We start from the raw sequence: 20,476 nt of genomic DNA, 5'->3' as shown, positions 1-20,476 counted from the left end.
TGATTCACTACTGCTGGCTGGACCATCCATCATTCATCGTCGCATCTTCTCATGGGTCGGTTTGGTCCCCATTGTCTCTAGCAGACACGCAAAAGGTTCCATCGCAAACCGCACAAAGATGACTGGCCGTGTCAAACCTTTTGATTCTCCCTTTCAACCATTCCTGTACGAGCATACTTGTGACCCAGAACAAAGCGAAACGGCTGCTTCCGTCCTACAAACATTGACGGTTTGCCAATGGATAGGGAAGATGTGAGCAGGAAATGGCAGTAACCTACCTACTCACAAGCATTCCCATACTTGTCATACCAGCACTTTCTAGACCAAAAGCAGCATTCCTCCCTCGCCTTCCATCCCTTGCACTAAGACATAAAAGGGAACATAGATAAATCATGGAGGGCATCACGGCATCCCACCGTCTCGAGGACGTCGCCTTGCTCGCCAGGCAGCGGCCCGAGACCGAGGAGGCCACATGGCGCCTATTGGGCGCTCTCTCATTCATGTCGCCCATTCATCCGATACCGTATTCCGTCTTCCAGCCAGCAGCATCATCATCGTCGCCGCCGACATCCCCTACCGACAGCAAGAAAGATGCATCCGGCGTCAAAGCCCGAGCCCGCCGCGAACTGAACGACAGGAAGATGCTGCAAGACCCCCTACCATGGGTCGTGATATCAACAGAACACGACACCACCACCACCCCCACCACCCAACAAGCAAACGCCGGAACCCTCATCACCAACAACAGCCGCGCCCGCAGCGGCAGCGTCCTAGTCCAGAACCTCTTCGAAGAAGCCCTCCAGCCCCTCCTCGAAACCGCCATCGTGCGCCGGTCCCACGTCCGGGGCCCCATCATCCACATCGACGCCGCCACGCAAGAATTGTACCGCGCCCAGACCATCAAGCGGCACGGCCAGCGCGACTTCGACCTCGCCGTACGGATGCTACTACAAGCGAAGCCGACGCCTTCGTCCATCATCTCTTCTTCTTCGCCAACAGTAAGCGACACGATCCAGACCCAGCTGGCGCATCACGTCCTGGCCCTGACGTGCCACTTTGAGAAGTACGCCGACTGGCCCCACGGCGATGGCAAGGACTCGTCATCGACTGTTGCCGCTGCCGCCGAGAATAAGAAGGAGAAGGACGCAATGGATCACATGTTTGTCCGACCCCCTCGATTCGTGACGACGAAGGAGCTGGAGCAGTTGACGAAGCGCACGTTGGAGTGGTCGGGCTACCACGAAGCATGAGCCCCATGAGACGAGCCGAAGGTCTGCTCCATCCTCCTCCAAAAGACCAACAGCTGATAGGGAGAAAGCTGGAAGCCAAACCAGGATTTCACTTGGTTCTCCTTCTTGTACAGTTGCACACAGTTATTGGACGGGGTCTTGATTGGGATCACGAAGGTATCGTACTAACTGCAAAGTGCGTCTATGAATTGTACACACAGCTTATGTAGATATCAATGATACCCAGTATGTATGCACGTATATGCCAAGTCTTTACACTTAGGTAATATGAAAGTCGGATCTCCAGGGGTGCTGGCCCCTACTGCTAAGCTGTCATGAGTGATACCAACGGTGGAAGTAGACAATTAGAGGGCATCAACTACATCAAACCATTGATGGCAGTCGTAACAATGAAAGTACATAAGGTCACGACATTCAAGCACAAGAGGACACAGTTACTGTCTTGGTTATTATTATTCATATTCTTCATTAATCTTGAACCAGCGTTGCACTGCAGTAGGTACATCCGGCAGCTAGTCAGACATTATTTGGGGAATATCAAATAATCTAACACGCTCCTAAACATGATCCCACATTCTACTCAACATTCTTTTAGGTGTTATTGGCCACTTGCTGCGTGTACAGCATACCGGCAATGGAGGCGGAGGTCAAGGTGGCAATGATGCCGGAGATCAGAGCAGATACAGCCACACGGGAAACGTCACCGGATCGGCCAGGGGCAATCTGGGACAGCACGCCAATCTGGTTGCCAAGAGAACCAATGTTACCGAAACCCTGTTACAATAATTGTTAGTTCATTTATCATAAATATCAGGAGCACAAAGGCGTGGTTCAGATCAACTTACGCAGCAGGCGTAGGTGGCGATGACGCGGGAGCGCTCGCTCAGAGTGGTGGTCTTGGTGAGCGTGTCGAAAGCGACGAACTCGTTGGTGATGATCTTGACTCCAATAATCTCACCAACCGTGCGCAGGTCCTTGTTCTCGACTCCAAGGAGCTTCGTAACGGGGAACAGGAGGTAACCCAAGATGAGCTGGAGAGTCAGATCCGGGTTCTCGATATTCCAGTACTTGCCCCACCAGGTCAAGAGGGCGTTGATCAAGCCTACGAAGGCAATGATGCAGAGCAGGACAGAAGTGATCATGCCTGCAATCTTGAGACCGAGCCAGGCGCCGTTAGCGAACGCGTGGAGCGCGTTGGCAGCCTTGTGCTCTTCGTCATCCTCGGGGACGACGGCACGGCCCGAAGTCAACGTCTCCTCGGTTTCGGGGTATCGCATCTTGGAGATGGCCAGCGAAGCAGGGATCGACATGATGCAGGAAGATACCAGGACCTGGGGGTTCAGACCCATGTTGATGTAGGCGATCAAGACGGAACCGGCAATGGTAGCAAAACCGCATGTCATGACCTGGTGGAGTTCGGCAAGAGTGAGATGAGGAACGAAGGGACGAATCAACATGGCTGATTCACCCTGGCCGATGAAAGGAGTGGCAGCAGCGACCACCGCCTCGGCTCCCGAAACGCGGAGACTCCAGAAGAAGAAGACGGCGAATTTGCCAATGAACCATTGGAGCAGGCCCGTGTGGAACAGCAGCGAAACCAGGGAGACGAAGAAGATGATGGCCGGGATGACGGTGATCAGGAACCAAGTCAGCTTGGGAACATCGTCATTCGTCAGGAATGCCAAACCCTGGCCGGCAAAGCCCAGCAGCGTTCTGGCAAGGAACGAGATGAAGTTGAAGATGTCGTAACCAGTCTTGGTTCGCAGCACGAAGACGGCAATAACGAACTGCGACAGCATGCCTCCAATCACGGTGTGCCAGGGAATCTTCGAGCGCTTGCGAGAAGTACCGTACATAACGATGATCATGACGACAAGGCCAGCAAGAGAGACGGCGCGGTTGGCGCGTGTGTTCTCGCCAGTCTCTTCGGGGACGAAGGATCCGACCAGGAAGACGGCCACGGTTCCGGCAGCGGCAAGGGGCTGGTGCAACTTGCTGGGGATGACGTTGTAAAGCCTGACGACGGTGTTGTCCCAAACAAAACGAACAGGCCTCATGAACAAGGACGCGGGCACCCATAGTGTGAGTATGCGCAGACTGACGGCGAGGTACAGCAGGAACGGTATAAGCCAGCCAAGGCCATCGTTGCGGTGGAACACCAGACCAACGATCCACCATCTAGAATCTGGGTTACTATGAATGCCCCCAGATAGAGTGAGATCACAAGTTCGGATACGTACTCGGTGAAGAAGAGCCAGATGAAGATGTGGACGAAGAGTCGGAACCTCCGGTAGAATCTCTTCCAAGTCCATTTCCGGCCAGTACTCTCCTCCGTCTCGTCAACGGCTCCCACTCTGCCGCTCTCCTCGTCGACCGACTTCTCGGCCGCGGTGTCGCGCAGCTTGTGAGTGGTGTAATCCTGGGATGGCTTGTCCATCAGGTCATGGCTCTTATCCGTGGTACCTGCCGAGTATACGACCTCATCGTGCTGGCCCAAGTGGTCCTTGTGGGCAGCGGCAGCCCCTCCGTGGTTGGTGTGCTCATGACGGTGCTCATGGGCATAGTCCAGGGCCGGATCGGGGTTAATGTCAACACCATGCTGAAGAGAGGCGTTGTGGCCCTCGCGCCCGAAAACTTCCTTGGTGGTGTTCATTTTTCAGTCCAAGGAAACAAGAACGGGTCTTGTTGGGGTTGCGCGGCTGTGGCGTATGTTACCGACTCGAGACCGACAGCAACACACACGGACGGGAGTTGCTGAGTGGGTGGCAATGCCGCAGCCGAAGAAGGAAGCGCGGAACGGGTTGACCTGACAGAGAGAGGGAGTCTGTCGTCGTCGGATCACCTTACTCGCGCGCAGAGAGTCGCAACTGGGAGAGGGGGACGAAGCTGCTGATCTATCTGACCTGCATGCATACTGGGAAAAAGGTTGCGCGTGTGTGTGCGGGTATGGCCTCGGTTTAATAGGATGCACGCTGGTGCTGGGGCAAGAAGGGGACCTACTGGGACCCTAGCAGGACCTGATGGGAACCTCTGCAGGTGTCGCCCACATCTAACGCTTACCCACCGAAAAAAAGACGAGCAAAGCCTTTCCATTGGCCGCCGGCGTCGTACTGGGCCGAGCTGCTGATCGCGCGGGCTAGATTGCTGCCGGTTTGCCCTAGGGAATGGGGTCTTTCTGGAAGCGGAAGGTTGTCCTATCTCTGAGCAAGGTGGCTAGGGTGGCCAACCGGGGATGTGCGGAGGAGGGCAGGAGGGATGAGACTCTGCGCCGCCGTGAGAGCTGAAGATGGGCCAGGATCATCACGCCCATGGACAACTTCCAATGATAGCGAGAGTCTGGGGGTAGGTAGGGATTGGTAGGCAGGCAAGGCAGGTAGCCTGGTTCGGTGACGATTTGGGGAAGCGACACGGTGATTGCCATGCCTCGGAATCTCACCGTCACACAGGGAGCCTGCCTACGGAGTACTTGCACTGGCAAATATCGATCCCGCTTACATTCAGACACAAGCTGGGTGACGGGATCGAAAGAGGCTCCTGTCGCTATTTAAACCAGATTGCCATACTGGTAAGGTAAACATTGCCGCGAACCATGAACACGAAACTGTTGTTCTCGAAAGTTTGCCTGTCAGGCTCGGAGGCTGGTAGCCGTTTCTGCTTGCTGCTCGCCGGCTGCCACTTGTGCTGCTGCTGCTGCTGCTACATGTGTGTTGCGCAACTTATTAGCTCCCGTATAAGAAAGCAAAAAGCAAACTGCAAGGGTTCCCTCCATCCAGCCACCAGCCTCCCAACCCCCAGTCCTTCCAATCAAACTGTTTCTTATGCTTAGTAGTAAGAGCGCTGGAAGAGGGAATTGGCGCAAGTGTCCAATGGCGGTCACTCCTCGAGCCGCAAGCCAGTGAAACAATCCGGCATCCTTGGCTTTTCTGTCGAGTACTGTCGTCTTTGTGCCTGCTGGGCGCTGATAAGGGAAATAGCGCCTGTGTTTTTGGCCAGTGGCCCCTTGTCGGTCCATGTCAGTTCCCCCCCCAAGTCCCCAACCAGCAGGTCCCCTGACGAGCCAGCCAGGCCAAGCCAGGAGCCAAGCCGGCCCCCTGTCCCAGTAGCGTCATACCCTTATCACAGTGGCAAAGCCAGCTTTTCTTGACCGCCCCGACGCATGCCGTCGGCAGCGCCTGTGCCAAAGGGCTGTAAAGTTATCAGATTACCATTGCGATTGATGCGCGCCCAGCTACCCCAGATTCTCCGGGGTTTTGGTTGTGGGCTATCAATCAAACGCGCATGCGACCTACTACACTAGGAAGATGCGTCCACGGCCGATCGGGAATCAAGGGGATGCGATATCTAACAGCACGTCCCGAGGAAAGAAAAATGAAGGAATCACTGCTTCCCCTCTCCCTCTTCCCTCTCCTGGGCCGATTCACGCTGAGTTAGATGGGGAAACGTCGTGTCTCTAGGTAATGCCAAGCCCGAGAGGGAGAAAAAACTTATTTTTCTTGTGGGGAAACACTCCATATCAAGGAAGGAGGCACACGAGGGGCTTCTGTATCGTCGCTACGAGCGAGCGAGAGCACATTCAACATTCTTTTTTGCCGGGCAACCAGGTCATCCGTTGGCCTTTGCTTCCAGCATTTCTTATCTAAGCAATCTCGGGAAAGTGGCAGGAATATCAGACATGGACATTTCGATAGATAAGGGAGGATGGCAGACCCAACAGACAGTTGGCAATTTCCAAGCTGAGTCGTGCTGACGGGCCCTGGCCTGATATCTCTGTTGGTGACGATTGGCCAAAAGAATCCCTGAACCGGCAGATGTAACGGGGCTTGAAAATGACTGCGGTCCGAACGGCGATTCCGATCGACATTTACTGCAACCTCTGTATCTGCATTTCAGCCATCATCCATTGCCGCGTAGACATTTATTAGAACTGCTTTATCTACCACGATTGACTCTGACTCCCACTCGTCAAGAAGGATTGCTAAAGATACCTTGTAGACTTGTATCTGTCATCATGTAAAAATGCGCTGATAAAACCTAGCTACTTGCCTAAGCAGCCCAAGCAAACATGCCACAATACTCCGTACTTCACTCATTGACTCATTGAATCTAGCGAACCCAATCCCAACCCAACGGCTGCCACGTTACAATGGACAGACTTCAGCTGACAATGGTTTGAGGCGAGAACGATTATGGAGGTTTCCATTGTATTGGATCAGATGTGGCAGACGGCCTCAAATGCAAGTACCCCTGTCCCTAGTCCCAGAATGGGATTTCTGGCGTTCCATTGGCGACTTATGGCAGCTTGGTGGCCGCGATAGCGAGGCCGCCTCCCGCGGGTTCGGGCCACTAGGAACGTCCAGGTATGACCTGCCTAACTCGGCTGGTCAGCACGTGAGACAGCTAACAGAGAGAGTCGAGTCTACTTACCACGGTACCGTATTCTGGTAGGTAGTCTGGTGAGTAGTTCCTCCTCCAGATCTTCCCTCCTTGCTTATTCCCCCACTCGCCCACATAGCTCCAGAGACGGCACAGCGACTTGATGAGTCTGGGCCATCTCGAAGCGTGCATGCAAGCTTGTACTTGATGCCGTTTACGGTTCAGCAACCGAGATCCTTCAACAACCTTGGCCCAAATCGGCCTTATCTCCGACTTTCCCGCCATCAATGCCAATGGTTTCGGCTAGTTCATCCCCCCAGAGTCGTAGAGAAGAAGCATCATAGTCACACCAACCGGATCCAACTCCATTGCTATTGGCGTCAAACTCAAATTGCTTCACTATTAGAATTCTATATACGCATATTAATCGTATCTACATATGTGAATGCCAATAAGCAGTGGATAGCGCAGGACCGGCAATCCTTCGTCCGCCAGAAGCTGCCATATAGACTCCCGCGCAATATGTCGTATACGGAGGCGTTCAGGACCACCGTTGCGACCCGGGCTACTAAGTCCGGTGGTGATGATGGTGATAACTACTGAACGGGATGCTCGGTAGGGGCCGTCCCTCCCTAACAAGCTCAAATGGGCGCAATGTTGCTAAGCCGCCGGGGAAAGTGCGCGATGCACATGTCCTCACAATCAGGTAGTCAGACTCAGGTGACTCGTTCTGTTGAGTCACTCTCGGAATGAACGTTGACATCTGTCCCCTTAATCTCCTCATACTCCTTCTCCGGGGAAGAGCGCACACGTAGTCCGACAAACGCGCCCAGACCGGCCGCGAATAGTAGCACCGCGCATAGGACGAAAACGATATGCCTATGATCATCCACTGTGTTCATCTATAAGCCAGGGAGATACCAAAAGGGGGAGAGAGAAGGAAAATGAAAGAGAACAAAGACTCACCTTGAGCTCCATTGGTCGTAACGAGCGCGAGCGCGACGAACACGAACAGGGGCATGTTCATGAACCCATACACACTAGCCCTCCGCGCGTCGCTGACGACCTGGCTGCGCTGGTAGCCCATGCTGGGCACGTACAGGCCGTTGCCGGCCTCGAGCAGGAGGAAGACGCAGAGCAGCGATGCTTCCTGGTGGGCAAAGAACGCGGCCCCCAGAAAGCCCAGTCCGCCCAGGAGAAGGGCGACTGCCAGGAGGCCAATGGGGAGGTATTGTTGGTGGAGGGTAGTGGTGGTTGTGGTGTCGCCGCTCTCTTTCTTTCCGTGCTGTTGTCGGGTCATGAGGATATCGAATAGAAGAGCGCCCAGTACCATGATGGCCATGAAAGAGGCGAAGATGACGCCGAAGGGCAGTTGGTGGCCAGGGGTTGCTCCTGAGTCGGTATTGCTGTGATGGTCGTGGGCGCCTTGGAGCGCGCCGGGCCAGTAGTACATGAATAGGAAGATCGTGCCCTCGAAGCAACAAGAGACCAAGCTGAGGACCCATACTCGAACATTCTTAAGGGAGTCAAGTAGCCTGTCTCCTAGTGAATCGACCGCATCAGTATTCTCGTCGTGAGGTTGTTGTAGTTGCTTGCTGTTTCCAGCACCTCCTCGGTTTTCTGTCCAGGTCCGCAGTATCATGATAGCCGCAGTAGAATCCAAGATCTAGAGAGTTCGGTTAGGTCTGTCTAATCTTTCCTCTCCATCATTATGAAGAACCCATGTAATTCAGTCAACGTTGTTGTAGGGAGGCCAGTCACGTACCAAGGCCAGAATGAACAAATGCGTCTTGGACCCGAGCGCCAACACGACGCAATGCGCCACGAGCCCCGCCAAGATCGCCGTGATGCAATTATACGTCGTCATGACGCCGTACATGGCGCTCAGCGGGAGCACCCCTTCTCCCCGAAGCCGCCCCGCGCGTTGTACTCGGCGACCATCCAGCTCTCAAACACGGACCAGAGCAGCGTCGTGCCCACGCCCGCAAGGATCCGGCCCGCGAGGATCACGCTGAGCGCGCTCGACAGGACCGACAGCGAGGCGAGCGAGTGGATGGCGCAGTAGGCCAGACACGCGGTCCGCCGGCCGATCCGGTCGGCGAGGTAGCCCGTCAGGGGGGCTGAGATGGCGGCGGAGATGTAGGCGGCCATGTACAGCAGCGCCACTGTCCTGTCGGGGTAGTTCTTTTCGTCTTTCAGGAAGGTGTACATATAAGGGCCCTAAAGATTCAAGAAGAGTGCTTATCAGTCTCAAGATTTCGTCACGGCTAGGCTCGGTGTTGAAGGTTCAACTCTTACCTGAAGCCATTCCGACCCCATGACGAGCAGGTAGACTCGCAGGAACAGCCATCGAAACTTCCCCGCTGCTTCTGTATCGCGTCGTTCAACATCCTCTCCCTCCTCCTCGCAGCCTCCTTTTTTCGTGGCCGCGACGACAGTGTTTGTTGAAAATCGACCGAATGTGCGAAGGACGATGTTGCGCCCCAGCACCAAGGTCACGCACGGCACCAGGATCAGGAGAGATGTCCAATAGATGTCGAGAAACCACATTCTGACGAGTGTGCCTTGCTACAGTGGTATTGCCCGCGAAGCAGACAAGGCAGAATGCGAAGAACAGGGCCGCACATCTCAAGTGTATGTTTGGCCATTGGGGATTTTGAGTGTGATGAAGTGTGTAAGACATCCCTTCAACGCCCCCATTCCAACCGCCGCCGTCCCTAGCTCAATACTCACAAAGGGATCACTACTGGAAATAGACAGTCAATCTCAGTATGTCTCATTCTCGATCCATGAATTTTTCATTCCAAAGACCTTGTCCAGACTCGTCCTTTTAATGAGAATGTTGCTTGTTGCGACTAGCTGGAAATAATCCCTGATTGACTCTGGGTCGATAAGGATCAAACTGCCATTATCATTCTGCAGACTTCGTCTGTTATTCAGGATACCGCACATTGACCCTGAGCGCAGTCGCCAAGCCATAGCCCCTGGGAAATGTGAAGAGGTGATTATGGCGACAAGCGGCATCAGTATCTTGACATACTTATTCAGTGCCATTACCAGGCTCATAGTGAAGAGCCAGGAACATAACAGGCAGCCACATGGCACCAAATAGCCATCTACGAATGGCATTTGACACTTCTGCCTGAAAGGACATAGAATTCTCACTCGTTCCTCAATCTCGAATAGAAGCAAGTTAAGTGTGTTCACTAGGACACTAGATATCGACGACGCCTGTTCCTGCTCACGACTCAGTAATGCGATTGCTGCCAAGAACGCCTTTTACCATCTCTGCCACGACCAATTAACTAACGAATCAACCCTCCTCAGTATCCATATCATCACGTCTTCTTTTGCCACCGGAAGCGCCCCCTTCTTGAAGCGCCCTCCTTTAAGACCTCTGCCTTTCTTGTCGCGGCTTTCGTGGATATCCTTCATCTCTGTCCGTGCTTCACGGGCTGCCTCGTCTACACGGGATTTGAACAACATGACTTCCTCCTTGTTCGAGTCATACTCGTTGTATCTAGACGATTGGTTAGGAACGGCAGATTTGTCTTCTGGATTATTTCATCGGACTTACTTCTGGCCCAGGGCAGCCTCAATGCGCAACCAGATTTCCAGGTCATATTGTGTGACCAGAGAGATAGCATGACCTGATCGTCCAGCTCTAGCCGTACGTCCTACTCTGTGGACGTATGACTTGGAATCCGATGGGAGATCATAGTTGACTGGGTAGACGTTAGTCAAAAAGTACGTATCCATCGCGGGACATCAATCATCGCATCTGCAGAGCCAAGAGACTGCGGAAAGCTAAGCCTGGCTTCATGCTTGCCAAAAGAAGACGAGTCAGTCGGTTGCACTTACTAACGACATCGACACTTGGGATATCAAGACCACGGGCGGCCACATCGGTTGCGACCAGGATATCCCGTGACTTGGCCTTGAATTTGTTCAGCGCTCCAAGACGAGCGGTCTGACCCAACTGTCCATGTAAAGGAATCGCACCGAATCCGAGATGTCGCAGCAAAATCGAAAGGCGTTGGCACTCGTTGACAGTTCGAGTGAAAATGATACCAGATTTGCCCGAGAACTCATGGACAAGGAAAATAAGATATGTGTCCCTATTTAATCAAGGTTAGCTTCACAGGTCTGTGAACATATGCCCATATTGAGATACGGTTTTCCTTCTCAACATGGGATAATGCTGATCCAGCAACAAAGGGGCAGACTTACTTATGTCTATGCGGAATGAACATATAATGAGTCTTCAAGGTCGAGACGGTTTGATACTTGTTAGTTGTGACACTGACCCGTACGGGGTCCCGCAAACTGGCTCTCTGGAGCGACTCGACTTTAGACGACATTGTGGCAGAGAAAAGAAATGTGCGTCGGTCTCTGGGCACGAACTTGAGGATCTTCTCGATGATCGGACCGAAGTCCATGTCGAGAAGACGATCGGCTTCGTCCATGACCAGGTACTTCAAAGCTCTCAGGCTAAAGCCCTTGGTCTTCTCGAGATGATCAAGAAGACGACCGGGGGTAGCGACAATGATGTGCGGCTTGCGAGAAAGCGCAATGCTTTGGGGCACCATGTCAAGACCACCGACAATGACAGCGCATCGCAAGGATATCAGGGAGCCGAGAGCTTCGAAGCTTTGGCCAATCTGAGCAGCAAGCTCACGAGTAGGGGCAATGACCAGACCAAACAGAGGCTGCGGCTTATCGAGCAGTGACTGCAAGATGGGCAGGGCGAATGCAGCCGTCTTACCACTTCCCGTCTCGGCCAGGCCGATGACGTCGCGGTTCTGCAGCGCAATAGGGATGGACTTCTGCTGGATAGGCGTGGGATTCGTGTAGCCCAAAGCCTCACAGGCGTCGCAAAGCGAGTCAACAATGCCGAGGTCTTTGAAAGACTTGTTTAGCACCTCCTCATCTTCCTCGGCATCATCATCGCCAGCTTCGGATTTGTCGCTACTCGAGCCGGCTTCCTTGGCTTCGGCCTTGTCCTCGTCTTCGTCCTCGTCTTGGAGGGTACCCGACTCTAGAGGAGATTCCTCTTCGCTCGATTCGCTCTCTTCATCCTTGACTTGCTTTGCAATAGGCTTCTTCTTTTCGCTCTTGACGTCTACCTTGGCGCGCGGGGCCTTCGCATCGTGGGACAGCTTGCGGCGCTTGCCCGTCATCGAAGACATGTTGTGGAGGAGGCTACGACGGTCGCTTGTCTCCGAGGTCAATTGTCCGGCTCGTTGTTCAATTGGCGATGTAGTGATGCAAGTTTGCGAGGACTACGGCGGGTGGCAGAGCTGCAATTTTCAAGGAGGTTGAGCACTTTTCGATGTGATTCATAGGAAGCGAAGCCATCCAAACTTTGATGTTCGCTCGCATTGAGGAAAAGGCCCACCCAACTTTTTAGCGGGCCTTATCTGGACTTACAGGTCCCTAGTCCCTGGAGCCGCCTTTGTAAAGAAACCGTCGTTCAAACTCTCAACATCTTATGGCATGTCAAATAACGCAGCTGTGGTGTTACTTAGAATAGGCCTTTTCATGTGAGTAAGCCCTCTTGACTCAGATATCTGCCTAGAGAGAATGAAATTCAATGTTTTGTACTTGTCGTGTCCGGAGGTTTTGCCCAGACGGCATCTTGTAAGCGTTATCTGATCCATCCTTTCTCCTTATCGATAGCCGACGATAAGAGTTTTTAGGCGGGCCTCTGAACTTTTTCTTAGGAGAACTTGCAGCTCGGTAGTAGAAACATCGCTGTACGCAAAATCGGGGAGCAGCAACACCCATACAACTTTCGCTCGGCCAGCTGCACCCAAGCATTTACCCAATAGCCTCAATTGGGACACAACAACTCTTAATATTGTGTTTGAGTTTCTTCAATACCATTATAAGCCATGGCGAAACGTCGGACAAAGAGGCGCACCCACGTTGGCGCCGCTAACCCCGAGTCCACTGCCGCTTCGACCGGCCATGCCTCCGTTAAGGACCCCAAGAGCATGGTCATTCGGATAGGTGCTGGCGAAGTCGGATCCAACATCAGTCAACTGGCCAAGGATGTGCGTCAGGTCATGGAGCCCGGTACTGCCAGTCGGTTGAAGGAGCGCCGCGCGAACCGTCTTCGAGACTATGTCACCATGACCGGCCCGCTGGGAGTCACCCATCTGCTCCTGTTTTCCAAGTCAGACTCCGGCAACACAAACCTCCGCGTCGCCCTCGCGCCCCGAGGACCTACGCTGCATTTCCGCGTCGACAAATACTCCCTGTGCAAGGACGTGCGGCGCGCCCAGCGACACCCGCGAGGCGGCGGCAAGGAGTACCTCACACCTCCCCTGCTCGTCATGAACAACTTCTCTACCCCCAACTCCGACGCCAAGTCCAAGGTCCCTCGCCATCTCGAGACTCTCACGACCACCGTCTTCCAGTCCCTCTTCCCCCTATCAACCCCCAGAAGACGCCGCTGCGCTCCATCAAGCGGGTGCTCCTATTAAATCGAGAACCCGCCAAAGATGGCGACGATGGCAGCTTCGTCATCAACTTCCGACACTACGCCATCACGACCAAGGCGGTTGGTGTCTCCAAGCCGCTTCGGCGTCTGGATGCGGCCGAGAAACTGATGAACAAGAAGGCGAGGAAAGGTGGTGTGCCGAACCTGGGCAAGCTGGAGGATATCTCCGACTACATGGTTGGCGGCGAGAACGGAGACGGTTACATGACGGATGCCACGAGCGGCAGCGAAATGGACACGGATGCCGAAGTCGAAGTCCTCGACAACGCCCCCAAGAAGGTCCTGTCACAGAAGGCCCGCGCCGCTCTCGAAGCCAGTGCTAAAGCCGACGATGCGGATGACCGGGTGGAGCGACGAGCTGTCAAGATGGTGGAGCTTGGCCCGCGCATGAAGCTGCGCCTGGTCAAGGTCGAGGAGGGTCTCTCGGGCGGCAACGTCATGTGGCACGAGCACATCCACAAGTCCAAAGACGAGATCCAAGAGCTCGAGAAGCGCTGGGAACAAAGGCGGGCGGAGAAGGAGAAGCGCCGCAAGGAGCAGAAGGCCAACGTCGACAAGAAGAAAAAGGAGCGCGCTGCCAATGGCACCAAAAAGGACGGTGATGATGACGAGATGGATCTGGATGGTAACAACAGCGACCTGTTTGATGAGATGATGGACGATGACTATGACAGTGAGGGTCTGGCCGGTGCCGCCGACGAGGCTGCGAAGGAGGATGAGTGGGAGGAGGAAGAAGAGGAAGAGGATGACGAATAGAGGAGTCGTCCCTTCAAGCTCGAAACAGTTGTCGCCATTAATGCATTGGTTCCGGCGTTTGTTGTTCTAGTGTGGTTCATACAGGTTGTGCTAGGCTATATGACTATACCCTTCCTTTTCGTGTCCCTAGTTGAACATACTGTAAACGAGATGCATTGTGAAGCTTGTCGAATCACGACAGCCAAAACATGTCTTATTGGGCCCCTTTATTGGCTGTCGGCGATATTTGGTCATTATACTCTTAGGAGGTTGGCCTGAGAATATCTTGTATCACTGTGATGTCTACTATCGATGTTACTATATGTGTTTAATGAGCTTCCGACTCGGACTACTATGTACCGTTATATGCGTGATGGTTATGCTGTGTTGTAAGAGTATGGGGGAAAACGACATGTTCTTTTTGGGAGCCTATATATTCTGTGAGAATCAAGAACCCAGTCTCAGGTAGAGGACTTTGCATCTCTGTCTATGAAAGGTAGCATGCTGACCAACTCTGCATCCTTAGTAACTGGATGATGCCGGCAAATGCGACGATGCTCTATTGAAACGTCCATATCATCAACGGAAGCGCCGCACAGTCCCCACTATCCCGCCCAGCCGGTAAAAATAGCGAAGAGATCCATCCAATCCGTCGGGCAGTCAGGCATGGGACGGACGGACCTTTGAATGGTCCCCGTTTCTCGTGTTCTATGGATGAACATGTCCGTATATGTGGGGTCTTGGCCTCACGAACGGTTCGTGGTTCGCTTCTACACTTCCACCGAGATGCTGATCGTCAAAAAAGAGATCTACGTGTCTACCTATGTAGGTTACGGCTGCAGCCGCCGTCATGGCCAACCATTAAGCCTGTTGATTGATAGCCCTCTTTTCAGGGCTCGGCAAGTTACCCGTACCTACGCACGTAAAGTGGTCATATGGAGCTCGAGGAGGAGAGAGAGCTTACCTAGCGCGGGGAAACGAGACTTGCAATGCTCTGTGTATGGCTGATTTCACGAAGCTTGCTTTCCCCCAAGTAGGCATCGATGCCCAATGGAAGTCCTGTCCTTCCTGGTATATAATTAGACAGGCCCGGGACTCCGGAGCGTCATGAGACATCTCTGCACCAACCGTACCATGGTCCGTCCCCTTTGGGCTTCCTAGGAGAGAGACCTGTTACAGATTTTGCGGACTCGCAAAACTACTTCATTTTCAAACCAATTCTAGTTTGGCCTTTGTTTGTTCAACAAAGGCTCTCAATGTTGTGAAGCTACATCTATGTTCTTTGAAGATACGAAATCCAAAACATTTCATCTCGAAAACCAGGAAAGATTCCAACCAAACATGGTCCGCGTACGAGGCAGGCGCACCAAGATGCTGTCATTTCGAGGAGCCCATGTCATTCTAGAGGCTTAATCTTCCTCGTCGCCATTGGCAGCAACCTCCTTGACGTGGTCTCCTCCTTCAACCACGACGGGCGCAGCGCCGACCTTGACAGCTTTGGCAGGTTCATCGGTAGCGGCGGCGGCTTCCTCGTTGTCGTCCTCCTCCTCTTCGGCATCACCCTCTTCCTCTTCCTCGAGGGCGTCTTCCTCGGGTTCGAGCCCGACTTGCTCGTCGACGTTTTCATCGTCCTCGTCGGGCTCTTCCTCATCGCCGTCGTCCACTACGGGAACAGGCTCTGTGGACGCCGGGGCGGTCTTCTGCTTTTTAGCCGGATGTGCTGGCTCGGCTAGTACGAGTACGGATGCTGTCAGTCGCATTGCTCGAGGATTTAGATCGCGCGCGCAGAACTAGAGAGGCCACCCTCTTCTCGCAGCGCCATCGCGGGATGTAAGAGCACATTGCAAGACGGTGGAACTTACGTTTGACACCATTCTCCCCCTCTTCTTCAGGCTCGCCTTCCTCCTCGTCGACCTCCTCGTCGTCATCATCGTCATCATCGACTTCGTCCTCATCTCCCTCGGAGATATATCTGTCAGGGCATCAGCATCGTCCTTCTTCACATCACACAGCGGTCTGTGAAAGCCGTGGCAAGTGTGAATGGCCTGGCCTTGCGTCAACAGCGCTATAGGAATGCGCCCAGCCTAGGCGCATCGAGGGTGATGGCGCATAACTTGCGACGCACGGCAGGCGGAGTGGACCACAGCTTGCGACCTAGGGGGCAGGTAATGCGCAGACGACGACGTGTGCATAGTGTTACTCACTCTTCTTCCTCCTCGCTTTCATCGCTGGGAAGAGCAACGAGCTCTTCCTCCTCGTTCTTGCGCTTGCGGGACATGATTGGCTGTAAGTGGGCAGGTAGAGGTAAATGGGTAGATTCAACGGCAAGGGGGGAGTTGTCCCGGTAGGTCAATGGCAAGTGAAAAGTATAGGAGACCACGGAACAAGCAAAGTTAGAAGAGAAGAGGGAGGGTAATGGGATAAGAAGGGGAAAAAGCCGGGGGTGGTGGGAAGGCAAGCGCTGGGCGCGGCTCCCAAAGGACGGAGACAAGGGAGGGAATGCGCAGGCAAAGGTGGGAGGCAGAGGCTCGTAAGCTGGGGGAGCTTGGGAGCTGGGAGCTGGATGGACAGCTTGGGAAGATCAGACTTGGGGGGACTGAGGGACTGAGGGACTGAGGGACAAGAGTGAGGAGGAAGAGGAAGAGGAGGGGGAGCTTGCTAGGGTAGTTGGCTTTGCCTTACTTGCCGGCTTGCCAGCCCATCCCATTTACTGCGCGCGCAAGTGTGCTGCTGCTGCTGCTCGTCCATCCATACAAGGTGCTTGCTGCGTGCTGCTTGCTGAACCTCTCCTCCTCATGGGGCAAAGCTACAGTACCAACCTGCCTACTAACAACGTACAACAGCTCTCCATGTGTAAGGGTAAGCTGGTAGACATGTACCGACGCGTATATGTGTAAGTACTTCCCCAAGGAACTACGGCGCGCGATTCTGCGCATGGGGAAGATGGAGCAGGGAGCATAACTCTGTCATTGTGGAGCACGGTCGATAGAGCCACAAAGTCACTCCATGTCACTTAGAGTTAGCAGTCAAACGAAGAGGGACGACTGCAGATGGGAGGCCGGAGAGGGGGAGCATAGAGCAGACAGAGAGAGAAAAAGAGAGAGCTGGGCTGGCTGCACTGCACGGCGAGTGATGACATCGGGGGGACTTTGATGTTGTAATGGTGTGTACGCGGACCACTTTCTGCCCATAGCCCCGATGCTAGACACGGGAGCTGTCGATTGGCCCCTGGGGGTAACATGGGAGAGGCAGCTTAAACGACAGCTGGTTGGCTGGTTGGCTCTGTTCCCCAAGAAAAGAGAAACGAGAGCAGACAGTTGAAGGCCTCTCCACACCACACACTTGACTTCTCGACCTCTCTTGTCTCCTGCTCACTCCTGTTTGCGACTCTGCCCTGTTCCAGGCTGCCTGTCCCATTCTGAGTGCATGTATTTGCTGTAAGAGCTTGACGGACCCCTGTCGCGCGTGCATCAAGGCTGTACTGTACTTGCAGCACCATGGCCCAACCAGAACGGGTTGAGGCACAGCAGCATAGGCCAGCGATGAACCAACGCGCATGCGGAATCTCCGTACCTGACGTATCTGGGTACATCAATCCCATTGATCAATGGTAAAAGGCTCCCGCAGATCACGTGGGACTCTCCAATATTTGCCGGGCGCAGGTATCGTATCTTGAATGGTCCGAGTGTCCGTCTGTCGTCGGTACAATCGATGCAAGTACGGTAAACTTCCATCAGGACGGTATCGCAAGACAAATTTGAAACACTCCAGTTCGATGACGTTGTTTGGCAAAGCAAGCAAACGCAGCAGAGGCATGTACTGCACAAAGCATCACTGACTGCATCGGGAATCAGGCACACACACACACACACATAACTATCGGCATTCCTTCAAAAACATCTTTTTTGCTTCGCTTTCTTTCCCCGCCCTGCCGACCTGACTTGTCACTTTTCTGTTTCCCAAAGCTTCCGCCTTCCACTCCAGAAAACGGGGTTGGCAGGTAGGGCAGGTAGGGCAAGTAGGGCGGGCGGTGGCTGGGTTGGAAATGTGGTTGACATAACCAAGAGCCCACGTGAAAAGGCAAGGCGTCTTGCTATGGATTGGCCCCTAGCCCACACATTTGGATACACAGTTCACCCAGGACCCGTGAATGCATGTCCAATGCGTATACTCCAAATGATAGTTGGCTGGTACTCCGATAACCCCGTACAGGGAAAACCATTCAATTCTTCCATGCGCTGTGCGCCCGACTGCGACAACACTCAGTATTATTGATACATATCCTACTTACCTCGTGATATGTAAGTACCTATTCGATACTGACCGCGAAAGGCGCCACTGGCACACAATAAGGTGGAGTTGTAGGCGCAGGCAAAGCCGCGTTGAACGCGACCGCATCGCAAACAAAAGGCCTTGGGTGAATACCCGACCGCGGTGAAGGATAGCAGTTAGAGCCCCCATTTTCCTGGTGCGGCCTCGAAACCTTCCCACCGATTGACGATGGAGCCATTGGATGCCCGAACTGCCACCTCAGCTCAGGCAAGAACGGGATATACCATAGCGGATACGGAGAAAGGCTGCAAGGGGAACACCGCTGCTTCAGACGACAGGATAAACGGGGTCCCGAGGAACAAAGCCACATGTACGTGTTCGAATGATTGACATGGACAGTTGATACGATATCCGCATTTCCAGTACAGTCCGCGATAGCCGGGCCAGAGGAGGCAGCCAGGCCAGTGATGGCATCAAGGGAGCATCTGGGGATCAAGAAACGGAAGTAAATGGGTTGGATGGATCACCAATGGGCGTTGCAATTGTTTCATATCCATCGCGCAAGTTGGGAGCGCGAACCCCCTTTTTATTATTATTATCCGACATCCGGGCTGCTCAGGAGGGCAGATTCTGTTTCGGGATTACTTGCTCCTTCTCCGCGAAGGGCTTGTAAGCGGAAATTAACCTGAGAGAAGATGAGTCTCAACAAGAAGGAATCAATCACCAGCGCAATATCGAACGAATGAAGGCAACTTCGTTTTTGCCAAGCAGGCCCCCATTGGGCCGGGCAGATTGGCCCTTCCCGTTCCATTGGGTTCGTACAGCTCGCTTCGAACCGGGGCGAGCTCCAGTTGTCTTGTCTCCCCTAGGGCCCTAGTCCCCCCCGATGCGCTAGGGAGAGCCGGAAACCCACCCCTCTGCCCCCTAACTCGATGGAGATGCACCACCTGGCAAGCTGGTCGTACTGATTTAAAAAGCCTAGCAGGGACCGCTTTTACAGGGGGCGGGCCGCTGTCACAAACCACCACCAGTGCAGCACACCCAGCACACCCACCAGAGCAAAACAAAAAGTGCTGCTTGGTTGATTTCACATGCGATGCCGGCCCGTGAGCTTGCTTCACTCTCAAGACTCTGGCAGGACAACTTCAAGCCAAGTATTAGTACTAAGTATGTAGTTATAGATTGAGATGGGCAAATGGGATGGACTCCCACTCGGTCGAAATGCTACCCGTACCCTTCCTTGCCTGACATCATTGAGCAAAGGGCGCACGCAAGGGGGACGGAGGCTGGCTGTCAGGATTCGAATTTGCTGATCGTCGTCTTCTACCTGCCTTCTTTTTCCTTTCCTCTTTTGTTTTGTCAGGAAGCTCCTGGGCCAATGGGAGGCTGCCTTTTTTGTTTTGGTTTTCCCCCCTGTCGTCGGCTGGTCCTGTCTGTCATCCCAGCAAATTTCACACGTTGTTCCCTCGCGACGGATCCAACGCTAATTCAACCATTTTTTCTCAGCTTCATTTCAAATCTCCCAGCCAGTTGCAGCAAACGAGGAGGCCATGACGCGTGCCGAACCCACCGAATGTAAACATTTTTTTATTAGATTTCTAAAATAATGAATTCTCCTCCAGAATGTATCCATAGAGCCAATGTCCTGCCTGTACAGCCCTGGCACCTGGATCACAGATGCAGGATTTTGGCTGTGCCTGTCTAAAGGAGTTCACCATTGATTGGGTCGTTTGGATATCAACTCTATTCCTGCGGAGTAGGTTCTGCTAATCTCTCCTGTATCGGATAATCGGAGGCTGTCAAAGTCTACCTAGCCAATAGGCGGGCTCATGGGAAGCTTCATGTATATTATTAATACATTATTATTAATATGAAAAGGCCTTATGATGAAAGTCAATTGTCAAGATCAACAGTTCATTGTCTAATTATCATCTGTGCAGTGCAGACAATAGTGATAGCTCGACTCCAGGAGATGAATAGGATCGAATAGTGGCCAGCCATACGCGGGACATGCAGCCGAGTTAATATATGTGATATCATTTTTTCGCATCTTGTCTATTTGAACGTGCGTTGCAACCTCATGCAGGGACTGTCACTATCAGAGACAGCCCATGGAGATCCGGCACCGGGAGCAGCAGCATGCTGTCCCTGTCACCTGCGTTAACGAAACCTTCGATAGCCCCGACGCGAGGAGCTATGTATGGATGGAGGCTCGTCAAGGCGCCCTTGCAGGAGGCATCCCGCGGTGCTTCAGACAGATGAAGAGCGATGCAATGACAACGAGATATTGACATCATTCTTGTAGATTACTTCAATGCACGCATACATTGAGCTTCGGCAC

The 20,476-nt window shown here is 53.4% G+C and overlaps 6 protein-coding genes across 6 annotated transcripts; 2 read left to right on the top strand and 4 right to left on the bottom strand.

Moving 5' to 3' along the window:
• Positions 1-392: 392 nt before the first annotated feature.
• PG997_014547 (uncharacterized protein) lies at positions 393-1,250 on the top strand (the record flags this gene model as incomplete). The annotated part of the gene is made up of 1 exon (XM_066818861.1): positions 393-1,250. The coding sequence occupies one exon, from the start codon at positions 393-395 to the stop codon at positions 1,248-1,250; it is 858 nt and encodes a 285-aa protein (XP_066661049.1).
• A 591-nt stretch (positions 1,251-1,841) lies between these two features.
• On the bottom strand, positions 1,842-3,903 carry PG997_014546 (CNT family concentrative nucleoside transporter; the record flags this gene model as incomplete). The annotated part of the gene is made up of 3 exons (XM_066818860.1): positions 1,842-2,024; positions 2,096-3,428; positions 3,491-3,903. 3 exons carry the CDS (start codon positions 3,901-3,903, stop codon positions 1,842-1,844), a joined length of 1,929 nt encoding a protein of 642 aa, XP_066661048.1.
• A 3,361-nt stretch (positions 3,904-7,264) lies between these two features.
• PG997_014545 (major facilitator superfamily domain-containing protein 5) lies at positions 7,265-9,173 on the bottom strand (the record flags this gene model as incomplete). The annotated part of the gene is made up of 6 exons (XM_066818859.1): positions 7,265-7,318; positions 7,379-7,515; positions 7,590-8,289; positions 8,389-8,506; positions 8,554-8,843; positions 8,922-9,173. The coding sequence occupies 6 exons, from the start codon at positions 9,171-9,173 to the stop codon at positions 7,265-7,267; spliced, it is 1,551 nt and encodes a 516-aa protein (XP_066661047.1).
• A 490-nt stretch (positions 9,174-9,663) lies between these two features.
• On the bottom strand, positions 9,664-11,812 carry PG997_014544 (uncharacterized protein; the record flags this gene model as incomplete). The annotated part of the gene is made up of 5 exons (XM_066818858.1): positions 9,664-9,739; positions 9,934-10,143; positions 10,201-10,348; positions 10,485-10,741; positions 10,854-11,812. The coding sequence occupies 5 exons, from the start codon at positions 11,810-11,812 to the stop codon at positions 9,664-9,666; spliced, it is 1,650 nt and encodes a 549-aa protein (XP_066661046.1).
• Positions 11,813-12,517: 705 nt separating this feature from the next.
• Positions 12,518-13,884, top strand: PG997_014543 (Brix domain-containing protein; the record flags this gene model as incomplete). Its single annotated transcript, XM_066818857.1, has 2 exons — positions 12,518-13,036; positions 13,096-13,884. 2 exons carry the CDS (start codon positions 12,518-12,520, stop codon positions 13,882-13,884), a joined length of 1,308 nt encoding a protein of 435 aa, XP_066661045.1.
• A 1,388-nt stretch (positions 13,885-15,272) lies between these two features.
• Positions 15,273-16,141, bottom strand: PG997_014542 (uncharacterized protein; the record flags this gene model as incomplete). The annotated part of the gene is made up of 3 exons (XM_066818856.1): positions 15,273-15,610; positions 15,726-15,835; positions 16,068-16,141. The coding sequence occupies 3 exons, from the start codon at positions 16,139-16,141 to the stop codon at positions 15,273-15,275; spliced, it is 522 nt and encodes a 173-aa protein (XP_066661044.1).
• Between the last annotated feature and the right edge of the window lie 4,335 nt (positions 16,142-20,476).

Source organism: Apiospora hydei, assembly GCF_038363865.1.
Source record: "Apiospora hydei strain CBS 114990 chromosome Unknown utg000010l_segment0_segment0, whole genome shotgun sequence".
NCBI classification, from domain to species: Eukaryota; Fungi; Ascomycota; class Sordariomycetes; order Amphisphaeriales; family Apiosporaceae; genus Apiospora; species Apiospora hydei.
The sequence above is the reverse complement of the archived record's forward strand: the minus strand, read 5'-3'. Positions and strand labels throughout refer to the sequence as shown.